The following is a 20,695-nucleotide window of genomic DNA, read 5'->3' as shown; positions in this document are numbered from 1 at the left end:
AAATAAGATAACGGTATCATATATAATTACATGATTTTAAAATATTAACTAAAATATTGAACTTGAGAAACAAAATTATTTTATATGCTAACCTAACATAATAAAAATAAAAAAATATATAATTACAAAAATAATTATATATATATATATATATATATATATATATATATATATATATATATGTGTGTGTGTGTGTGTGTGTGTGTGTGTGTGTGTGTGTGTGTGTGTGTGTGTGTAATAAACTAACATAACCAAGGTTATCTTACATAACCTTATAAATTGAAGGGAATCACATTTCCTTCAAAATCCTATGTGGAGGGAATGTGACATTCCTGGGGAATGTTAGATTCCCTGAGATAATGTGAACCAAACATAGGAATGTGAGCTTTCGGATTATTCTAGAGTGCATATATCTCAGCTCAAATGCGATCAAAACTTAACGTATAATCGGTACAAATGCACTATTAAATATGTGAATATGTATCAATAGTACTAGGAAACGCACCACACACCAGAAGATGCACCTTTACGTATGCAGAAATGTACCAATAGTATTAAAAAATGCACCATAGTGAAATGTATTAATGTACCACAAAACGTACCACACATTAAAAATGCATCATACTTCACCATACCTCATTGTGTGTTTTCGAACACTCTATGATGCGTTTATGCATACCTAATGGTGCGTGACTGCACGGGAAGCCTTGACCCACTGAAACTTGGCCCCATATATATATATATATATATATATATATATATATATATATATATATATATATATATATAATTTCAATGTAACACTGATTAATAATGGTTATTTATTTGTTAAATGTAAACGTATAATAATATTTAAAGGTAAACATCCTCTTCCCAATATAAATAAAAATATTACAACAATAATGAATTAGTCATATCAAAATTATTATCAATTATAAATATTATCATAATTATTAATTTTACCATTTCTTTCATTTTCCAAAACACTTAATGGTTAATGCATGACAATATTTTTCAATATAATAAAATTTTTATTTGTTATTATGTTTTTTAAAATTTATTTCAAGATTTTAACATTAAACATTAATATTAGACACTTATTTTCACTCATAAAAACTAATTATTGTATCACCATGCTACAGTTGATGCTTTCAAGTTTTTTTTTTTTTTTTTCTTAATGAATTTTCTTAGGATATATAAGTAAACAATATGGACAGTATGAACCCAGAATCAAATTCTTATTTAATTATTATGTTCTCCAATCTCTTCTAATCTGAATACATGAAGGAATAGATTATAGATATTGTGTGAAGGTAGGAGTCTAATACTAGTCATTCTGTAATTAATTTTTTTTTTAAAAGAAACTATTAATGTAACAAGTCTGAGAGTGACATCCATGTTTTATATTATATGTTTGATAGTAATTTTGTAGTGACCCTGCTTGGACATCATTTACATATAATGTATGAAACTAATGAAGTTATTATCCTTAGCTTTCTTAATATTTTAAGGCTAGTATGGGATCCTTCTTACGTGCTGTTTGATGGTGAAATTGATTTCACCACAGATAAATATCCAAAATAATACAAAGTATTTGCAAAGGAATTAATAAATATCTAAAATATGACAAAGTTTTTTTTTTTTTTTTTTTTTTTTGCTTCATACTCAACAAGGAAAAGAAAAAGCGTAAAGTGTTTTGTATTTTTTTTTTTTAGTAAAATCATATGTACAACTATATCTAGATTAAAATTTTCTTACCAGGACTATGTGGTCTAATGGTACCCGGATTGGACTTTCATTTGGAAGATTATGAGTTCGAGCCTCAATGGAGGCGTTATTGGTTCTTTGTGTTTCAGTAGGTTGAGAAAGTATATGAACAGATACTATAATGTAATAGAGCCAGTAACTTTTAAAAAAGATTAAAATTTTCTTTGTTCGACCATATATAGAATACCGTAATTGCACAAAGAGCCCTCCTCACTTTGGGAGGTTGCTTCCACACTGTGGTTGGTGAGACTCGATCCTTGGTCATTCTTTCAAACTTTCATCTCTATGACCAGTTGAGCTACCCATGCGGGCTAAATCAATTGATTCATAAAATTACAATCATGGGTGAAAAGACCACAAGGGTAACAATAGAAATGTGAAAATGGCTATGGAAAGAATTCAATGATAAAAAAAAAATGTCATTTTTCCTAGCTTTATAAAGTTAAGTTTTAACGGTTGTATCCAATTATGTGCGAAAAAAGGATAAGAATAATTTAAAAATGAGTCTAAGTAAAATAAATAATCAAGCTTTTTAACATAAATTATTATAGCGAATTAAAATAAATTAACCAATATTTTACTTTACCCAAACAATCCAAATAATTATTTACTAAGGTAGCCGTTTGGAGACTTTTGTACAGAGTTGTTATACCATGTGCCAGGGTCCACCCTGCAAGGTGGACATTGGTACTAAACGACGTATAAATTGTGTATTTTAGTATTGAAATTGTAAATTTCTAGAATATAAATTGTTTCTAAGTCAAAAATATGGAATTTGTGAATACAATACAAGGTCAACAAATCATAATCTGTTAATATTGTATGACTTCAGTATTTAAAAGGAACTTATGAATACAAAACAAAGTAATCCATTACATATATGTTAACATTTTGTATTCGTAATATACAAATTGTAAATTTTTAAAAGGTAAATTGTGAACATTTAGACCCGGGTCCACAGAATAATTTGCCCGTTGATTGAAGGAAGGATATCGAATGTGTTCAAGATTCCTAGCTAGGAGAGTAGGAAGCCGTAGAAGCAAGTAGTAAAATATACTATAAATTACTGAAATTGATCGATTAATCATAATTATTAATAACTTACATTGTGATTGATTCTTGGAATGGACTGAAAATATATTAATATTTCATAGAATAGACTTATTCTGTCACTGGTTCATTTTAAAAATTATGGAATAGAATTTCCAATTTTTATTGAATTAAATATTCCTTTGCAATAAGAACAATCATTTCAATGCTTCCCATAAGAGTTAATACTAGATCGGTCAACCAAATATAGTTACACCGTCACGTTTAATCATAACCTTTTTTTTTTTTGAACGAGAAAACAAGCTTCATTAATAACTTAATAAACTCGAAATACAGGTAGGTGGGATAACAACCCACGATCCTGAGACAGACGAAGAACCGGTTGCCCGAGCTAGGACATGAGCCACGCGGTTCGCTGATCTCTTGACATGGTGAACCTTAACGTTCCCTATGTCACAAGCAATTGACAAACATTGCTTCACAAGCATGCCAACATATGAATAATCTACCAAACAAGAATTAAAAGCATTACAGAAATTTAAACAATCAGATTCTATATAATGTTATTCTGCCTCAGTCCTTTGAACTAAGTTAAGGCTTCCTTGGGTGCCAAAACCTCTGCCAAGAACAAGTCTGGAGCGCACACAAGCTGGCCACATGTAATCTTCAACTTTCAAATTTAATCACCATGGTCCTTCAACTTTCAAATTTTTAACCAGCCTTGGTCTTAGCTTTGCCCTTACGAATGACCACGGCTAATTAAAATTTAAAAGTTGAAGGATCACGAATAATTAAATTAAAACTTTAGGACTAAACGTAACAATGTCACTATACTCGAAAGACCTCGCGGGTATTAACTCCCTCCCATAATATTAGTTAGGGAGAATTGTAATTTATGCCCCTCACAAATATGACAATTATCAATGTCACCTCTGAATTATTAGTGGTGTAAATATTGCCCTCAATTTTCAAACCGTGACATATATTGCCCCTCCTCTGAACTATTAGTAGTCTAAATGTGATTACCCGCCATATTGATTTTTAAACCAAGTCAAACAACTAATAGTGGTCAAATAAGTTAAAATTGACCTACAGGCTAACTATTTTTCCAAACAGGGCCAATGTTTTTTTTGGACCATTTTTCTTTCTTCGTTTGTTCTCCTTCTGCCGACATCAATGTTTCTCATTCTTCCTGTTAGAAGATGGGCAATATATGTCACATTTTGAACATTGATGGACAGCATTTATACCACTAATAATTTAAAGGTGACATTTATAATTGGCATATTTGTGAGGGGCACAAATTACAAATTTCCCTATTAGTTATTTCAATCTCATTTGAAATAGCCAAACTTTTTTGATACGGAGTAGTGGAGTACTATATATTTATTTATTTAGTAAATTATGCAATTTTGTAACTCAACCAAATAATAGAATAACATTTACAGTTTATGTTTTTATTATTATATTTTTCCTATTATCTTATTTTTATTTCTTCTACTTTCATTTTGTAGACCAAACACTATGTTAGTGTTATGAGTAGTAATTGAACTGAGAGTTTTTCGCACTTTTGGTCCCACGATTATAGTGGTACTCTCAAGATTGATCCACGATTTTTAAATCTTGCAATTTCAGTCCACGACTATTGTTTTTTTGTAAAAAGTGGTCCTTTCAGTCACTTTTTCATCAATTTTCTGGCCCACTTTTGCCGGTTCTTACTCCGGTGAGAAATTGACGGATAATGGGCCGAAAGGACCATTTTTGTAAAAAAAAAAAAAAAAAAACAATACTCCAGCACCGAGACTGCAAGATTTGAAATTCGTGGATTAATCCTAATAATATCACTATAGTCGTGAAACCAAAAGTGCAAAAAACTCCAATAAAGTGATAAACACGACTCAAATTTAGTCTATAGTGACTTGATGTGAATAAGAATTATTATATAATTATACAAAATAATTATTTGAGACCCCATTCAGGATTTGGTCCCAGCAACCGATTAATGGCCTACCTGGATCATCTCATTGGCTCTGCACTTTAAGACGGTTAAAACTTAAAAATCATGTGACACACATATATATAGGTCCATAATAAGGTGAAAATCACCTTTAACCTACGAATTACGAAATTGTGAAGGATTACACCGCATTTACTATACATTTACATCGCACCCAGATATAATTGCACCGAAAGGTCCTCCAGGCGTGTCTGGGAGCCGTAACAGTACGATCATGTAATAGTTGCAGTGCAATTCTTCACAAATTCGCAGGTTAAAGTTGGTTTTCACCTGATTATATATATATATATATATATATATATATATATATATATATATATATATATATATATATCAACTGATTGATAGACTAACAGAGACTAATTACTCTTAATTCTTAAAATCATAAAATAATGTTGTTTCTAGTTTCCCCAACATTACCTCAACTTCTAATGGGGACAAACAGAATATGCATAAAATGATTTTTTAAACAAAAATAGTGTGAACAAATATGTGGTAGTTTTCCATTGTCATCAGTCATCTGTCTAGCTAATTCCAGATTGCAATACAAATAATATACTACTGAACGAAAATACATTGCAAATAAGACATACAGAACCATCCATTGATGGTGATATGAACAGCATCATTAAGGTGATGGCCTGTTCACATTCATATACACTATTCTCTATCAAATTTCTTCAAAATCATCAGAAAACAATAAAGATTTCTATTTTACATTTTACAACTTGTGTAGCAACTACTCATCATTATTTTTTCATAGATTCTTTAAACTTGACAACATCATAAATTCTTTAAACCGACACTTGTACACACAGAAATTTGATTTAGTCAAAAGCTCAAGAAAACAACAATCACACACACACACACACACACACACACACACACACACATATATATATATATATATATATATATATATATATATATATATATATAGTGTATATAACTGATACTCGAACTAGATACATCTTGCATAGGAGGATGTTGGTGCAAACCTATGTTCTTAAATCTTAATTCTTTGTAATAAGAAATCAATTCGGGTTGAATAAAATAGCGTGATGGCCTAACAGTCCAACAAGCCAATCACTTTCTCCAATGAAATATGCTACTCCAAATTGATAGGTTGTCTGTTAACACCCAGCAATAATTGTGATTTTTTTTGGGTGAACATTCTAAGACAGTTGATATAAACCAATTGGAATTCTAGTGAGGCAAAACAGTATAATATTTCCAGTTCACTTCTTCAATGACACAAGCCTATATACTCTAATGGCCCAAATTTAATAAAAATGGATCAAATGTACAGAAAGGGAAGGATAGATGTACTCTGATTAAGCGGGATATGTGAAATCAATTCCAAGGAGGCACCTAGCTTCGTCACTCTTTTTCCTCTAAAACTACAGAGAGCTCCACGTTTTCATTTCCTCTTCGGATCTTTAACTGGACTTTGTCCCCTACACTGTAGTCATCCAACACTTTATACAAATCAGCTTTATTCCTGACCTACAACCCAAAAATGTGAAATAATAAGAAATTTTTGCTATTGTGACACAATTATCACAGACATTGATGTCATGAAGGAATGGGGTTCTGGTCAAGTAATTATAGTAATGAACAACTCACTGGCTTGTTGTCCACTGCTTCAATGATATCCCCAAGTACAATATTGCCAGCAAAGCCCCTTGTGGTGGGGAGAATCCCAGCCTTGGCTGCAAGACTGTTTCCAGGAACCTACGAAATAGGGTGGGGTGTGATGATTAGAAAACAATTTGAGTTGAAAGAGAAGACTTGCTTATGGCAGGTTTCAGAAGGTTGGATGCCCTACCAGCAAAACGAGAGCTCCATTGCGAACATTGAGTTGATTGGCAATTGCATCAGGAGCAATATCAATATTTAAACCAGCTCGAACAACCTAAAGTTCATAAGACAGCATAATAAGAAGGCGGTTCCTTTTTGGTACTACTTTCTTACCAAGCAAAGTAAAGAACAGAGCTCGCAACTGGCAAGCCTAGAGAGAAAAAGTTTGAGAAAAATGCTTGCAAGAATAAGCTACATAAAACAGCAGCATGCATACTTTTCCAGATTGGATCAGCTGAGGCACAATTCTTAATACAGTTGAAGATGGGATGGCAAACCCAACCCCTGCTGATGTTCCTGTCACACACAAAATTGGCAGTATCAAGGGAAAGGATTATTCAAATTTGGCAATTAAAAAAAATAAATAAATAAGAGGGGGGATTTATGCACTCAAGAAAACCAACATCTCTGTACACTAGAAGAACTAAAAATATTTTTCCTCTCACACTTGTGTCTCTCTTATTACAAAACATTTAGAAATAGGCAAAGTATTTACCTGTCTGAGTGAATATTGCAGTGTTAATTCCAATTAAGTTTCCCTTTGAATCCAATAGAGGGCCTCCACTGCAACAATGGAAAATAACAATACAAATACTTTATGCACAAGAAATATTGAAAATTTCTCTGAATGAAAAGAGAAAATCATTTTAGAAAATGCATCAAGAGTTAGTATTAGAAATCAGATGTCTGAAGGTAAGGGCGTAAAGCGATACCTGTTTCCAGGATTGATGGCAGCATCAGTTTGAATTCCTCCACTGATTGTGACTCCTGTTTGACTGTATATATCACGATTTAGACCACTGATAACCCCAACAGTGAGTGTATGATCAAATCCAAAGGGATTCCCAATGGCTAAACATTTTTGACCAACTCTTAAAGAAGATGATTCCCCAATCTTTGTTGGCCTCAACAGGTCTTCAGAGGCTTCCACCTAGCATGTCAAAGTATATACAGTTAATGATCTCAATGATGGCACATTGCAGATCAATTGCTTTCCATAAAATTCCCAAAACATAACTTTTCACTTCACCAAGTTGATAACTTTCATTTATAGCTAAGGTCAATTATGGATCCAAAAAATATCTGAGATGAAACAAGAACACAACTAAACAGACAAAATAAACTAGGAAACAAACCCTCAAGAATCTTCAACAATAAAAACAAGTACACAATTGAACAGCCAAAATAAACTTGGTCACAAACACAAGAATCTTCAAAGATAGTATCTAAAATGAAATTTACCTTCAAGACAGCAAGATCTTTAGAACGATCTGCGCCAACTAATTTACCCTCAAAATTCTTTTGCAACCTTCCAAAGAAGAATTTAAAGATGAAGGTTAGAAAGGGGTAAAGAAATGAGCTATATCATCAGATTCACATGGCAATGATGATCCAGACTAATATGCCAACAAGGCAATTGTTAATAATCTTTCCTCTCACCCATCTGGAGCAAGTATATTAACCCGTGCAACTACTTCCCCACGGGTTGGATTTCTGGAGAGAGAGTTACCAATCACTGAGCAATACAAAGTAAAATGGTTAGTTTAACAACAAGCTAATCAAATCACTATTTCTCCAAAAGGACTTACCATGATAATTTGTGACAATGTTCCCCTCACCATCCCACACAACTCCAGAACCATTTCCTTCTGGAATCTGCCATCACATGTAACAATGTGGCTTTAATATGAACTGAAAGGAACTCAAATATATTGAACAAATAGAAATTGTTGCAATAATAAATGATACCTCGACTGCACCGCCAACATTAAGCCTTGGCCGCAGTGTTACATCAAATATGTTGACAACAGAGTAAGTATTGTTCTCAAAGAGTTGGACAATTCTTTCCTGAGAAGAACATATGCATTGGTTTTGAATTTCGAAAAGACAACGAGAAAAGCTATAGCATTGAACAGTTTACCTCAGAAGGGGAAAGAGGTCCAGAAGGAAATGTAGGAGGTGTGACTTGTTCAACAGTCACAGATGGATCCCCCAAAGCATAAGCTGTGTATATCCAGATGCACATTTACTAGTGTTAGAATCTTACTAAGTCATGAATATAAAATCAATATGTAGCAAGCAAGCAAGCTCTTTGCCAAAAAGGTGCGAACCTGACAAATACCTTGAAGGGTGATAAATTGAGTACATAAAGAAACTCGCTAACAGCATCCTACGATTGGGCAAGGGGAGACTCCTCTGAAGCATTTTAATCAAGGATTTACACTTGTCTCCACTATCCCTACAAATACAAGCGGAACAACACAACACAAAATCAAATAATTTAATAGCAATTTCTCCGTAACTTGTTCATGGAGCATATGAAGTGATGGTGCACAGTGCACAGTACCTGGGGGGAGTAGAGGAAACGGTGTCGCAAGGGGAAGGAGTCTCCGAGCAGACTGTGGAAACGCCGTCGAAGCAGATTTGCCGGCGGCTAAATAGTGAGGAATGCCTGTTCGAGGGAAGTCCAATTCGAGTTCCAACACCATACAGACGAGGACCGTTTCCTGCTGGGCCACCATGCGTCATTACTACTACTTGCATTGCTCAGTTTTTACGACTAATCCTACAGAAATGCAAGCGCTTTCTTCTTCTAGATTAACGGAGCAAGAGAGGATGAATGGAGAATTGGAGTCTGGAGAATGGAGATACACAACACAGAATAGAGGCTAGAGTTGCTGACACGGAGATTTTGGCATAATTAATATACCATCCATTCCCTTTTTGTTTGTCTCCATTAACTTTATTTTTTTATTTTATTTTTTTATAATATTAAATTTAGTATTAATATATTAAAAAAATTTCTTTACCTGTGACCTTCACTCAATAAGAGTTACAGAAGTGTCATCTGAGCACAAGGTGTTTGACAAATTACATTAAAATTTAAAAGTACTATTAAACAAAAAAAATCAAATTAAAAATTACTAAAGAAAATAAAAAGAATTGGTTTGACAAATAAATAATAAACAGGACAGCAAAATGAGACAAAAGATAATTTTTTTTTTTACCATTTAAAAATATCTCTTATTATAGTTGTATTATGGGAAAATGACACTTTCCACCCAAATTATACATTTATAGTATTTTTATCTTAAATTATTCACATATTTACATTAATCTTCTAAATTATGCAATATATTTAAGTTGGTTTTTGGTCATTTTGAAGAGAGTTCCAACTCTAAAGAATCCTACCTTATTTTCTTTTATTTCTTTGGTCTAGATTAGCATTAGATTTTGTCTTATTAACAATTTTCAAGCTTGTAATCAAAGATTTCACCACCAAATTTGGAGTTGTTCATCTACTTTCAATAGATAAGCATTTCTTTCCTTTCATTTTATCTTGTCTCATATTTATGCTCTCCATTTGTGATTTTGTTTTGTTTATGTTGTCTCATATTTATGCTCTCCATTTGTGATTTTGTTTTGTTTATGTTAAATATGTGTGAGTAGTTCCACTTAGAACTTGGGTTAGAGTTGTTTAATCTAACTAGATGGTATTATTGTGATTATTGCAAAAAGAGGTAGAAACCCAATTTAAGGTTCTTAATGTTTGTGATAAATTTATGATTTTATCTTGTTGATGTGTGGTGCAAAATGCTCATTGGCTTGTCTTTGGAGAAAATTCAATCACAATGAAATTTGGATTAAGTTTCCAACTCAATCTTAATCATTATTTATTTAATTACGAGAGTGGTAGAATAAGTTTATCGCATTAAAAAAAAAAATGTAAGACAAATCGGGTCGAACTGTCGAGATGAAAATATAATACTAATATTAGAAAATATAATACTAATCATAAATAAAATATTTATTACTTATAAGAGAAAATGTAATACTTTTGTAGAAAAATATAATACTTTTTCAGTATAAGTATTACAGTTTCATATTGATCCAATCCATCTCATGAATAAGAATCTGTGAGACGGTCTCACAGGATAGTCACTCATTAAAAAAAGGTATTATAAAGACTCTAGCTGGCTGTATATTGTTTCCTTTTCCACATTACAGGATTGAAACCTCAGCCTCAGGAAATGAGAAATGATGATAAAATAATAGTAGAATCAAGGCAAACCATCTCAATTACTTCAACTATGAATGCCAGTAGTACACTGCCTAGAAACTTTCAACCAACAACCTACCCCTTCCCTTTCAAAGATGGAGATAAAAATGGCTGGAACAGTCTTCATATAGTTCATATACACCCCATCCCATATAAAACAGCTACAGCTTACAGTACAATCTGAATAAATTAAAACAAGTTTCTCACCTGAACAAAAAGTATGGATCAAAAGCATCCCAGGCAGAGTAAGCTCCACTGATCTCCAGGACCAAGTGTTCAACAGCCCCACCCGCGATTTTCTCATGTGACTTCACGACTAAAACAAATAGGTTAGAGATCAAAGGGTTTCTAAGGAACGGTTGTATAGCCTCTCCCAGTTCAAGGAGTTCAGGAACCATGGACTTGCTATCTTCTGCTTCACCCCTTAGAATACAGTTTGACAAGGCATGAAATGCGAGTAAATTCACATACACGGGTAAAAAGGCATCCTTGTGGTTTCCTACACCACCAATCCAGTCAACTCCTCCCTGTGTGCCAATATAAGCGTTACCAAATGATATCAACTGTTGGCAAAACCTCCTCCTCCAACTCTGCAAGACACTACAGATATTGTTGTCTCGGAATTCAGTGGTGAGTTTTGAAACTGGAAGCTTCTCCAGGTGGGAACAACATATCTGAGAGATCAACAGCTTTTCTTCATGATGGTTATCAATTTCCTTGTCGAAGACACGTCTCACAGGATCTGCTATTGATACCGCACAGGCAGAGTTTGTGGCACTTTGAACCCAGTGGCAAAGAAAGTCGAGGTAGTCAAGCCAGTGACCAAAAGTAGATGATAGATGCTCAAAGCTCATCTCAATCACTTTCTCCACTTGGATGGGAACTACTCCAGATGAAAAGTGGCTTCCAGATTTTCCAGAGGTAATACACTTTTGGACCTCCAGAGAAAGTTGTTTCCTAAGTCCATCATCTTCATCTTCCAGAAGCTTCATGCAAGTAAACCACAAATCCAGTATCTTATGAGCATACAGATGAAGAGCATCCTTCTGTTTGTTACCATCAGGAACTTGATGATTGGAGACTGAAGGACTAAGAGCCTGAGCTTGATCCAGCAGACCAGATGCTACTATTGATTGGGCAGCTGCCTTACGCATGTTTATAGGCTCTGATGCATCACTATGCTCCTGAATTACTTCGACAAAGTAGTCTATGCACTCACTGAAAACAGATAATTTAGATGGATCAGAAGGGTTGACCACCACTACTTTCTCGTTTCCCAAGCTACAAATCGAGCTTGTAAACAGGTCAGCTAATCGTTTTATACATACAGCCATGCAGCATACAAGCATCTCTCGAGTCTTAGCATGTCTGGTGACCTTGTACAAGGAAACCACCTTGTCCCAGAACTGGAGGACTGAATCACTGTCCATATTCCCAACAAAAGTAGGTTTCTCGTGTTGTCCACAATTCTTATTATATTGCTGCATGTTATAAGTGTAGATAATCTTTAAAATGTAGTTCATACATTTATGATTCTTCTCCACAGCCAAAAGCTGCATCAACATAGCCTGAAGGCCAATATTGCTCAACCAAAGCAGTTTGATCTCACTTTGAGATTTGTTGCTGCTCTCAGCAGTTCTGGATTCTGGTGAGTTCAGGAAAAGAAGAAGCCACTTAAGTGTTGCAATTCGAACTTCATACAATGCATCAGATAAAGATCGGATCAATCTCTCTTGGAATCTGGTAACAGACATTTGTGTCTCAGATTCTTTAAACAATTCTGAATCAGGTGGAGGACCTCTCAGATATATCAGATCTTCTTCATTTACATCTTTAGATGTTTGATAAGCACAATTGAAATATGAACTTGCAGCTTGTTTGCGGAGTTCTGCAATTGTTGGATCAAAGTATGCTGGCCTTTTAGAAGTATATAGATCCAGGCATTCTGATGATAAGGTCCATAGTAGGTTCCAAATGACACTAATACATTTGCTCATTTCACATGTTCTAGCAATACTGAGCATATTATCAAGAACCTTCAAAAAGCTGCAGTTAAGAATTGGGCAAGGACACTTTTGGGGGCTTCCAATCCATGAATGCTTACCAAGAACATGAATCAAGTCACTAAGAATATCTTCTTTCTTAGAGAAATCAGCCAGGTTTCTACAGTTGGTATCCAGAAGAGAGCTCAGCTGTAATAGCATTCCATGAATTGAATTAAAAGAAGCATTCAAATTGGAAAGGCCCGACAAATCAGATGTCATGCTGTGGTTGTCTATAGCAGGTAACTCAGAGGCAATATTAAGGATGACAGTTGGCAATTTTTCATTGGAAACCATGCCTGTTAGAGCTCTAGATGCAAGAATGCGAATTCGAAGATTGTTTTGGAGTGAGCACTTCCTGATGAATGGCATGAATAAGAAAGGGTCAAATGGATCTCCAGTTTCAGATGTGATTGGAGAAGGTTTGAGCCGAGACAAAAGAATCAGCATAGGACATAAACTGGGGTGCACCACTTTTGCCAGGTTGGATGTTAAATTTTCAGAAGATCCCTCCAAAAACAACTCAGTTGCAATTTTCAGCTCATTAAATAAGAATGTGTGCAGTGTCGGGTACCTGCAAAGTTGAATAAAGGCTTAGTTCCTGTATGACATAACAACACCCATTCTGGGAATAGGTAAATGATGATTCCTTTCTTTCAAATCAAGCATTTGAGTCCCAGTTCAGAAAATCCCAAGGGTTTGAAGAAAGCAATTGGATTTATACAAATATGGAACATAAGAGGAACCAATCTATGGAGTCAATACAAAAATTTCTGAAGTTCACACCTCTGTCCAAAAAATGTCTAGCATATGGTTTAACAGACAATTGACGAGGGATGGAAAGAATTTTGAAAAAGATAGTATAAAGAGATCTACAGCTATGACTGTGTTGCAAGAAGACAAACAAGTATAAAAGTTTGAGATGGGAGACCTCAGAAGAATATCAATAAATTAGTACTCTAATTAACATCTGATCTTCATACACAATAAAGCTACTACGAAATATTCATGAGGAATCCAGAAAACATGTGAACATGTACATATTGAATTTTAGTTATTCAATGACTAAGTATAAAAATGGGAGCAAACCCTGGATACATAGATATTGAAAAAAATAAAATAAAATGAAGACAAGAAAAATGATAGTCAGATCATACCGATGGAAAAATTCAAGTCCAGTTAGGGCACGCCTTGCAGATTCACGTTTCTGCACATTGAGAAACCCAATCATGCGCCGAACCAGAGCAGTATATGCAAGACAGGCACTGTTTCGCACTTCCCAGTAAGAAGATGAGAAAGATCGAATTGAAACGATTAATGCCTCAGCAGAAAAACCAGATGTATCTGTCGCCAGGTTGGCATCATTGAATGCGGCTTTAAGGACATTGAATGCATGCACAGTAGGAACAACACCTTCATCTCTAGTCTTTGAAATCATTTCAATTGCAGCCACATCAGGTACCATTGTTGAATCAATGGCTGAACTAGACTCAGAACAAGAACTATTTTCTTTATTTTTATCTGTTAAAGATTTCTTAGCTACATTTATTAGCCATCTCAATGCCTTTGGCAAAAGCCTCTTTGGTGCACCTTCAGGCTCTGAGAGGAAAAATGCAGTAAATGCAGCAGGAATACCAGCACTTCTCCTTAAGAGGTCATCCACTGTTTGTCCCTTGGAAACAGTTCTCTCCATGAGTTGCTCCATCCAAGATTCTGTTAATTTACATAGCCTGTAAAACGAGAGTCAATAAATTCAGTAATTCATTTGCAACTACCGTTGATGTTCTAGTTTTGAAATGAAAATGGCTTTCCAGCATCTGAAGGAACATATTCTCAAATGAAAACCAGTTCCTATTCAAATTGATCATATAAGAAAGCAGTATGCCTACTTTTTAATGATTATAGGGAAAAGGGTCAAATAGGCCCTCGAACTTTAGCTTAAAAGTCAATTAGGCCCCTAAACTTTTTAAAAGTGCAATTACACCCATCAACAATTCATTTAAGTGCAATGAAGCCCAAAAACAAATTAATGACCTGCTATCACAGGTCATTAGGGTTCAGGCCACCTTCTGGCAAATTTTCCAGCAAAAAAAAAAAAGTGACCGGCGAAATTTTCGACAAAAGAAGTGACCGGCGAAATTTTCGGCAAATCTGGATCGGTTGCTGGTCACATTTTTTTTGTCGGAAAATTCGCCGGAAGGTGGCCTAAACCCTAATGACCTGTGATAGCAGGTCATTAACTTGTTTTTGGGCTTTATTGCACATAAATGAATTGTTGATGGATGTAATTGCACCTTTAAAAAGTTTAGGGGCCTAATTGACTTTTAAGCTAAAGTTCGAGGGCCTATTTGACCATTTTCCCATGATTATATCAAGATTAAGCAGATTTAAGACTGTTAAGAGTCCCACATTGATAAAATAAGAGAGAATATATGAGTTTATAAGGTTAATTGGTTAGATTCAATCTTTTAGTGTGGTTTGGCCCATGTGCATTATAGCCCAATCTTTGTTTATAACAAAGACAATAAAAGTTCTGAAACAATGCAGACAAGAAAATTTCTTTTTATTTTGTTTTTACTGTTGTCTTGCTAAGAGAAACAAGGCCTATTTGCATCTTATGTGTTTCCAATTAGTGCAAGTTTACTTTCATGAGTTGGACAAACATACCTTGGATCATTTGAACAAAGCAAACGGTTGCAAAGAGCAGTAAATCCAGCCCTTGTCTTATCAATAGCACCATTATGCTTCATTTTCAAAAGGACTTCTAAGAAATGGTTACCAATTATCTCGAGTTGCCTCAAATCAAGGACTATGTCAGATGACAATTGATCAGTACCATCAGTAATTTGGGAACATGACTTTGGTACATCAGAGGTAGGCAAAGGAACCTTTCTTATTATTGTTCCCAAAAGAAGACTCACCTGGAAAAGCATGAATAGAAGATAAAATTGAAACCACGCTTTTCAAATAACACTGGACACACAATTACATATATGATCAATTAGTTCTTACATACAAGACAAGAAAAGCCAAAAAAAAAAAAAAAAAGTTTTTTTGGAATAAGATGCAGAAGGTTTTGTTGAAATAAGACACACTTAGGTGGTGTTTTGTTAGGGACTTTTGAACCCTACTATTGGATTTGATACCCATTACCATGTTTGTTTGTCTACTTTTGATATCCTACTATTGGATTCAAATCCTTTAGTAATTATAAAACTCATTAACTTTCTACTCCCCTACTTTTGAACAATGGAATCAAAAATAAGAAAGAAACGAATTTTAAAAAATATAAAGGTCATTGTCTATGGCTCTATGCATTAAATATGGAACTTTAATATATATATACACATATATACGGAGTATATATTTTTATATATTTATTTATTTTTATTTTAATTATTTATTTTGATTTCAACTCCTATTTACTACCAAACAAAGAGACTTCTTCTACTCAAACTCATTACCATTACTAAGCATTTGATTCCAATTACCATTCTGATTCCAATATTTGAACCAAACGCTTAGTATTTACACTATGTGCAGAGAAGGGAAAGTAAAAGTTACCTCTTTCATTGCAAGCCAGCAACCAACCATAACTATCTGATCCATGGGCCCATCATCCTGCTCAGCTTTAGCAATTTTCATCTCATCATCTGGTGTTGAGGCAGACACATCCATCTCAATTGGTCTCTCTAAGAAACAAGCACCATCAACCGTCATTTCCTCCATTTCATCTGGTAAGTACCATGCATCTGCTGAAACCACCCACAGGGCCAAAGATGTTATTCGCATAACAAGAGCCAAGATCTTTTCCAGTAGAAGTTTAATGCTAGAGATATTGGATGCAACAGCTATGGAATCCCAATCCATTTCCTCAAATGTATATCGAAGAGTAAGCAACACGCCATGAACAAAGCTTTTTTTACATGCTTCTGAAAGATCCTTCTCCCCCTCTTCAACAGCAGCACACAACCAATCAATAAGTGATGTTATGTATTCTATCACAGGGCTGCTAGGTGTAAACTCCAGATTCTCCCCATTTGACAGCCCAGATGGAGACTGTGTGACAACATTACATGATACTCTAACAACCCAACCAAGTTCCAAAACATATTTTCTGAATATGAGCCGAAAAGTCAGAGCACCTGCATCACTTTCTCTAACACGTGGGCTACAAACTAGCTTCTTAGCCCATATAATTGCTTCACAGACCAATTCTGGACTACTAATTCCTGGGATTGGAGTAGGGAAGTGGAGCAGTATTCTAAAGGAACTCTCTCTAAGTCGGTCCCAACTATCAATAATTGATCCAACTAGAAGCAAAGTGGATTCAGGTAAGATAAGCCCCTTACTATAAGGATATAGACTGATTTCAGAAGAGTAAGAATCAGACTTTCCTTGAGGAGGAAGCATATGCCAAACGTTCAACATTATCAGCATTAACTCCATTGCCATTATCTTTCTCTCATATGGAGCAGAGGGGTAACATGAAAAGAACAAAAAACAACTCAACCACTTCATAAAATTAAAAAGATTCTCTGCCCTGTGTTTTAAACTTTGGTCTGCTTCTCCATTAAGTGGACTTCCACTTAAACATTTAATCAATGATGGATGCCAGGTTCCCTGCTTAATTACCCTCTCCAAAGCTGTCCGAACCCGTGAAAAGAATTTCCTAAACAAGCTGGCCCACTTCATCTGAAAGGCAGTAGAGCAGCATCTCATGTTCAATGGAACTGCCTTTCTCATCAGACTCAATTCCAAAGAAGATGGCAAACTGGCAGTTTTTGGATTTATGAATAAAGATTCTGCTGCATCTATGCGAAGTGAGTCATCAATATGGGTAAGTGCTAATAGTAGATAATTAACTGGAATTTTAACTTCAATCCCCTTTACGTGGACAACAGAGTCACAAACACCAGCATCAGTACTCAGATCTGTGACTTCCAAGGCTACAGAAGAATATTCACACCAATCAATGTCCCCTTCAATCAATGCAAGCATACGAGAAACCTTGAGCAGTGAAACCAAGACAGCCACCCGCTGTTCAACTCCGAGTACTATATCCCTAGAATCTAGCTCAGGATAAAAAATTTCTGTGCTCTCTGCACTACATCCAATGCCAATAAAACCAAGCATTGGAAATATACTGTCAACATCCAGTTCAAGTAAAACTGGTAAAGCATATGTGTTCAAATTAGAGCGTAGCTTTGCAAATCCAGAAGAGAGTCCAGACAAAATCGGAAGCAAGCAGTGAGCTCTATATTTGATATACCCACCTTCAACCCCATCAGTACTCCAATACTCATCACGCAAGCACTCAAGGAAACACTTCAGGAATGTTGTTGCAGCAGAACACACATCGTCATCAACATATGCCTTTGTTGTATCAAATAACAAGCCAGGGCTCATATCTAAGATACTCTTTGCCCCCAACCTCTTGGTAAGGGAGGCTAATGGAATATATCGTCCTTTGCAGCGTGGTCCCAGGTGAAGAAGATCAGAAGCAATTTTCCTCAAGAACGAGCAGAATTTCTCACTGCCCTCTGCCCAATGAAGGGTTCCCTGAATATCTAAGAAGAGATCAAATATAAGGTGAACTTGTTTGACAGTTTGACTTAAAGGATCTTCCAAATTATTCCATACAATTTTCAATACCCTTGTTCCAACCTCCTCTGAGATTGGATCATAACCTTCTTCAATATAGCCATCAGTTCCCTGCATTGATGTTTTTATCTGCTGCAAGCAAATTTGCATCACTGTTAATGCATGGAAATTAAAATGACTGTCAGTTGGATGCTCACAAAAATTACACAGCTCTGACAGAATCCCATCATAAAGAATTGTCTTAACTGAGCTATCATTATTTCCAGGATTACCCAGACCATCATAACCATCATTCGATACAACAAAAAAGATATTCAGTACTGTTCTTGAAACTGCTGTTAAAATCCCTCTGATCAAACAAAGTCTACTTAGTGCAGATAATTTTTGGATATTGCTAACCAATTTTTCCTTCCATGAAATTGTGTCCTTTACATCCTTTAACTCAAACTTGGAGCATGAAATGGAAGTCTGATTAAAAATTCCTTCCATTATGAATGAACCAAGCTCTTCAGGGCAAAGACACACCTGCAGAGCAGCACAAAAACTGACCCCAGCTGCCACAAAACAATCTCTGGAAAATGCGTCTGAATTCAAAATACTCATAAGAGTAGTCATAATCGTCTCAAGAAGACTTGATTTTTTGCAAACTAGGAGGTCTTGATTGGCATCTGCATCAACAATTTTTGCAGGAAACCGCTGAAGCAAGTAGTACAAACAAGAAAGAGCATCCTGACATTGTTCCATAACAAGGGGTGAAGGCCTAGACCACTCACTACTCTCAGACACCACATAATTCAACCCAGACAGCACATCCAAGCACACCAAAACTGCGCATTCTTCAATAATTTCCACCAAGTACCCCAGCTTTGGAGTACCCATCATGGACAACGCAGCTCGTGAAACGCAGAACCTCTTCCCTTTCCCATTCACACCTCCATACTCCTGGCACAGTTCTCGGAAACAGTTCCGGATCAGAGTCTGGAAGTTCTTGCATTTTGGAAGAACAGATATCAAAGCTCTATGCAGAGGCGAGGAATTCTCTAAGAAAAGTATCTCCAAGTATAACCTTGAAGCCAAAGCGATGGAACCCTCGTCGGAATTACTGTTGGACTGCAAGTCCGAGAAAGCAGAGGCCAGATTCTTAGCATGGATGAGTTGGGCATATGTGGAAGTTAAAGACACCAACTGTTTTAGTTCGGAGAAGAAACGAGAGGAAGGTGTTTGTTCCAATGCCTCAGTGAAATCTTGTGGGAAAACCACGGCGCTGTACGTGTAACGGTGGCGATGCTGCAAGGCTCTCCATTTAGCTGACATGTTCGACCTTCGGGATCGAAACAACAAAGTACAGGTGCGGTGGTGGTGCCTGCTTCGCTTGAGAGAACAGTGGCGGCTTTTCCGCTCTCTGCAATATTGAGGTTTTTGTTTCAGACCCTCCCTCAGGGTTTTGAAAAACGGCTTTTACCTCATACTTGTCTTTTTCGTTCCTACATTTTTCCTTTATTCGATTACTTACTCCATATTTCAAAAGAATATCACAACACTACCTTCTCCCCAAAAGATTGAATAATCTCCAACTCTAAGGTCTTTCACACCCCGACCCGACATAGATATAAGTCGTGATTACTCAATGTCTCAGCAGACATAACCAAATATCAATGTGTACAAGAATTTGTCCACTTTAAACATAAAATCACCGCACTACTTTTTATACCACGTTTGATGCTTTCCATCAATTATTCTGAATAAATATTTTTAAGAAATATATTTGATAAAAATAACTTTAGAAGACAAAATAAATTATCATGTTTAGAGTTACATGAAAACATAATAATTAAATTACTTAAAAAAAAGTAATTAATTAAGATATTTGGTTCATTTAAACTTTTTAATGAAATTTTAAAAACTCTCCAATATATCTTTATTATATACAAACATTAAAAAGAAAAAACATAATGAAGAATTGAGAATTTAATAAATTACTTGTAAATATATTTAATATATTCATTTAAATCCAATTAAAGCTCAATTATAATTAATTTGACTCCACATATATAAAGAAGAAAAATTAGATATAAAATAAATATAGTTCTTACTTAAATAATCTTTTTCAAATGAATAAATTTTTGGTGAAGATTTTTGACAAATATCGCCTTTTATTTTATTTTCAAGTTTTATTTAAATGCTTTAGTTATATAATTAAAGTAGTTATTTCAAATTAAAATTCAAATTCCTTTTTTAAAAAATTCAAATTCAAATAATAAAACAAGTAACAATAAACTTTAAAATCAACATAAT

The 20,695-nt window shown here is 35.0% G+C and overlaps 2 protein-coding genes and 1 long non-coding RNA gene across 5 annotated transcripts in view; 1 reads left to right on the top strand and 2 right to left on the bottom strand.

The window, feature by feature from the left end:
- Positions 1 to 20,695, top strand: part of LOC109153676 — a 39,427-nt gene that overhangs the window by 351 nt on the left and 18,381 nt on the right. Inside the window, exon 2 of the long non-coding RNA XR_002049559.1 lies at positions 16,157 to 16,320. This is a non-coding gene — a long non-coding RNA (uncharacterized LOC109153676). The remainder of the gene's footprint in view (positions 1 to 16,156; positions 16,321 to 20,695) is intronic.
- Positions 6,019 to 9,379, bottom strand: LOC109153674 (protease Do-like 8, chloroplastic). 3 transcript variants are annotated; one of them, XM_019301549.1, is made up of 13 exons: positions 9,042 to 9,379; positions 8,806 to 8,933; positions 8,616 to 8,698; positions 8,444 to 8,542; positions 8,284 to 8,350; positions 8,135 to 8,210; positions 7,937 to 8,003; positions 7,408 to 7,625; positions 7,191 to 7,258; positions 6,912 to 6,991; positions 6,663 to 6,749; positions 6,461 to 6,568; positions 6,019 to 6,296 (listed from the first exon to the last, which is right to left on the bottom strand). In XM_019301549.1, exons 1-13 carry the CDS (start codon positions 9,236 to 9,238, stop codon positions 6,255 to 6,257), a joined length of 1,320 nt encoding a protein of 439 aa, XP_019157094.1. In that variant the 5' UTR covers positions 9,239 to 9,379; the 3' UTR covers positions 6,019 to 6,254. The 3 variants fall into 3 exon arrangements, with proteins under 3 accessions (XP_019157094.1, XP_019157092.1, XP_019157093.1); XM_019301547.1 differs by having other exon boundaries at positions 6,019 to 6,340; positions 9,042 to 9,378; XM_019301548.1 differs by having other exon boundaries at positions 6,019 to 6,340; positions 8,806 to 8,935; positions 9,047 to 9,378.
- Positions 10,634 to 19,860, bottom strand: LOC109153673 (thyroid adenoma-associated protein homolog). The gene is made up of 4 exons (XM_019301546.1): positions 16,361 to 19,860; positions 15,464 to 15,717; positions 13,954 to 14,526; positions 10,634 to 13,370 (listed from the first exon to the last, which is right to left on the bottom strand). Exons 1-4 carry the CDS (start codon positions 19,712 to 19,714, stop codon positions 10,958 to 10,960), a joined length of 6,594 nt encoding a protein of 2,197 aa, XP_019157091.1. The 5' UTR covers positions 19,715 to 19,860; the 3' UTR covers positions 10,634 to 10,957.

The sequence above is a fragment of the Ipomoea nil genome, unplaced genomic scaffold, assembly GCF_001879475.1.
Source record: "Ipomoea nil cultivar Tokyo-kokei standard unplaced genomic scaffold, Asagao_1.1 scaffold2516, whole genome shotgun sequence".
Classification (NCBI taxonomy): Eukaryota; Viridiplantae; Streptophyta; class Magnoliopsida; order Solanales; family Convolvulaceae; genus Ipomoea; species Ipomoea nil.
Note: the sequence above shows the minus strand (reverse complement) of the source record. Positions and strands in the feature narration are given on the sequence as shown.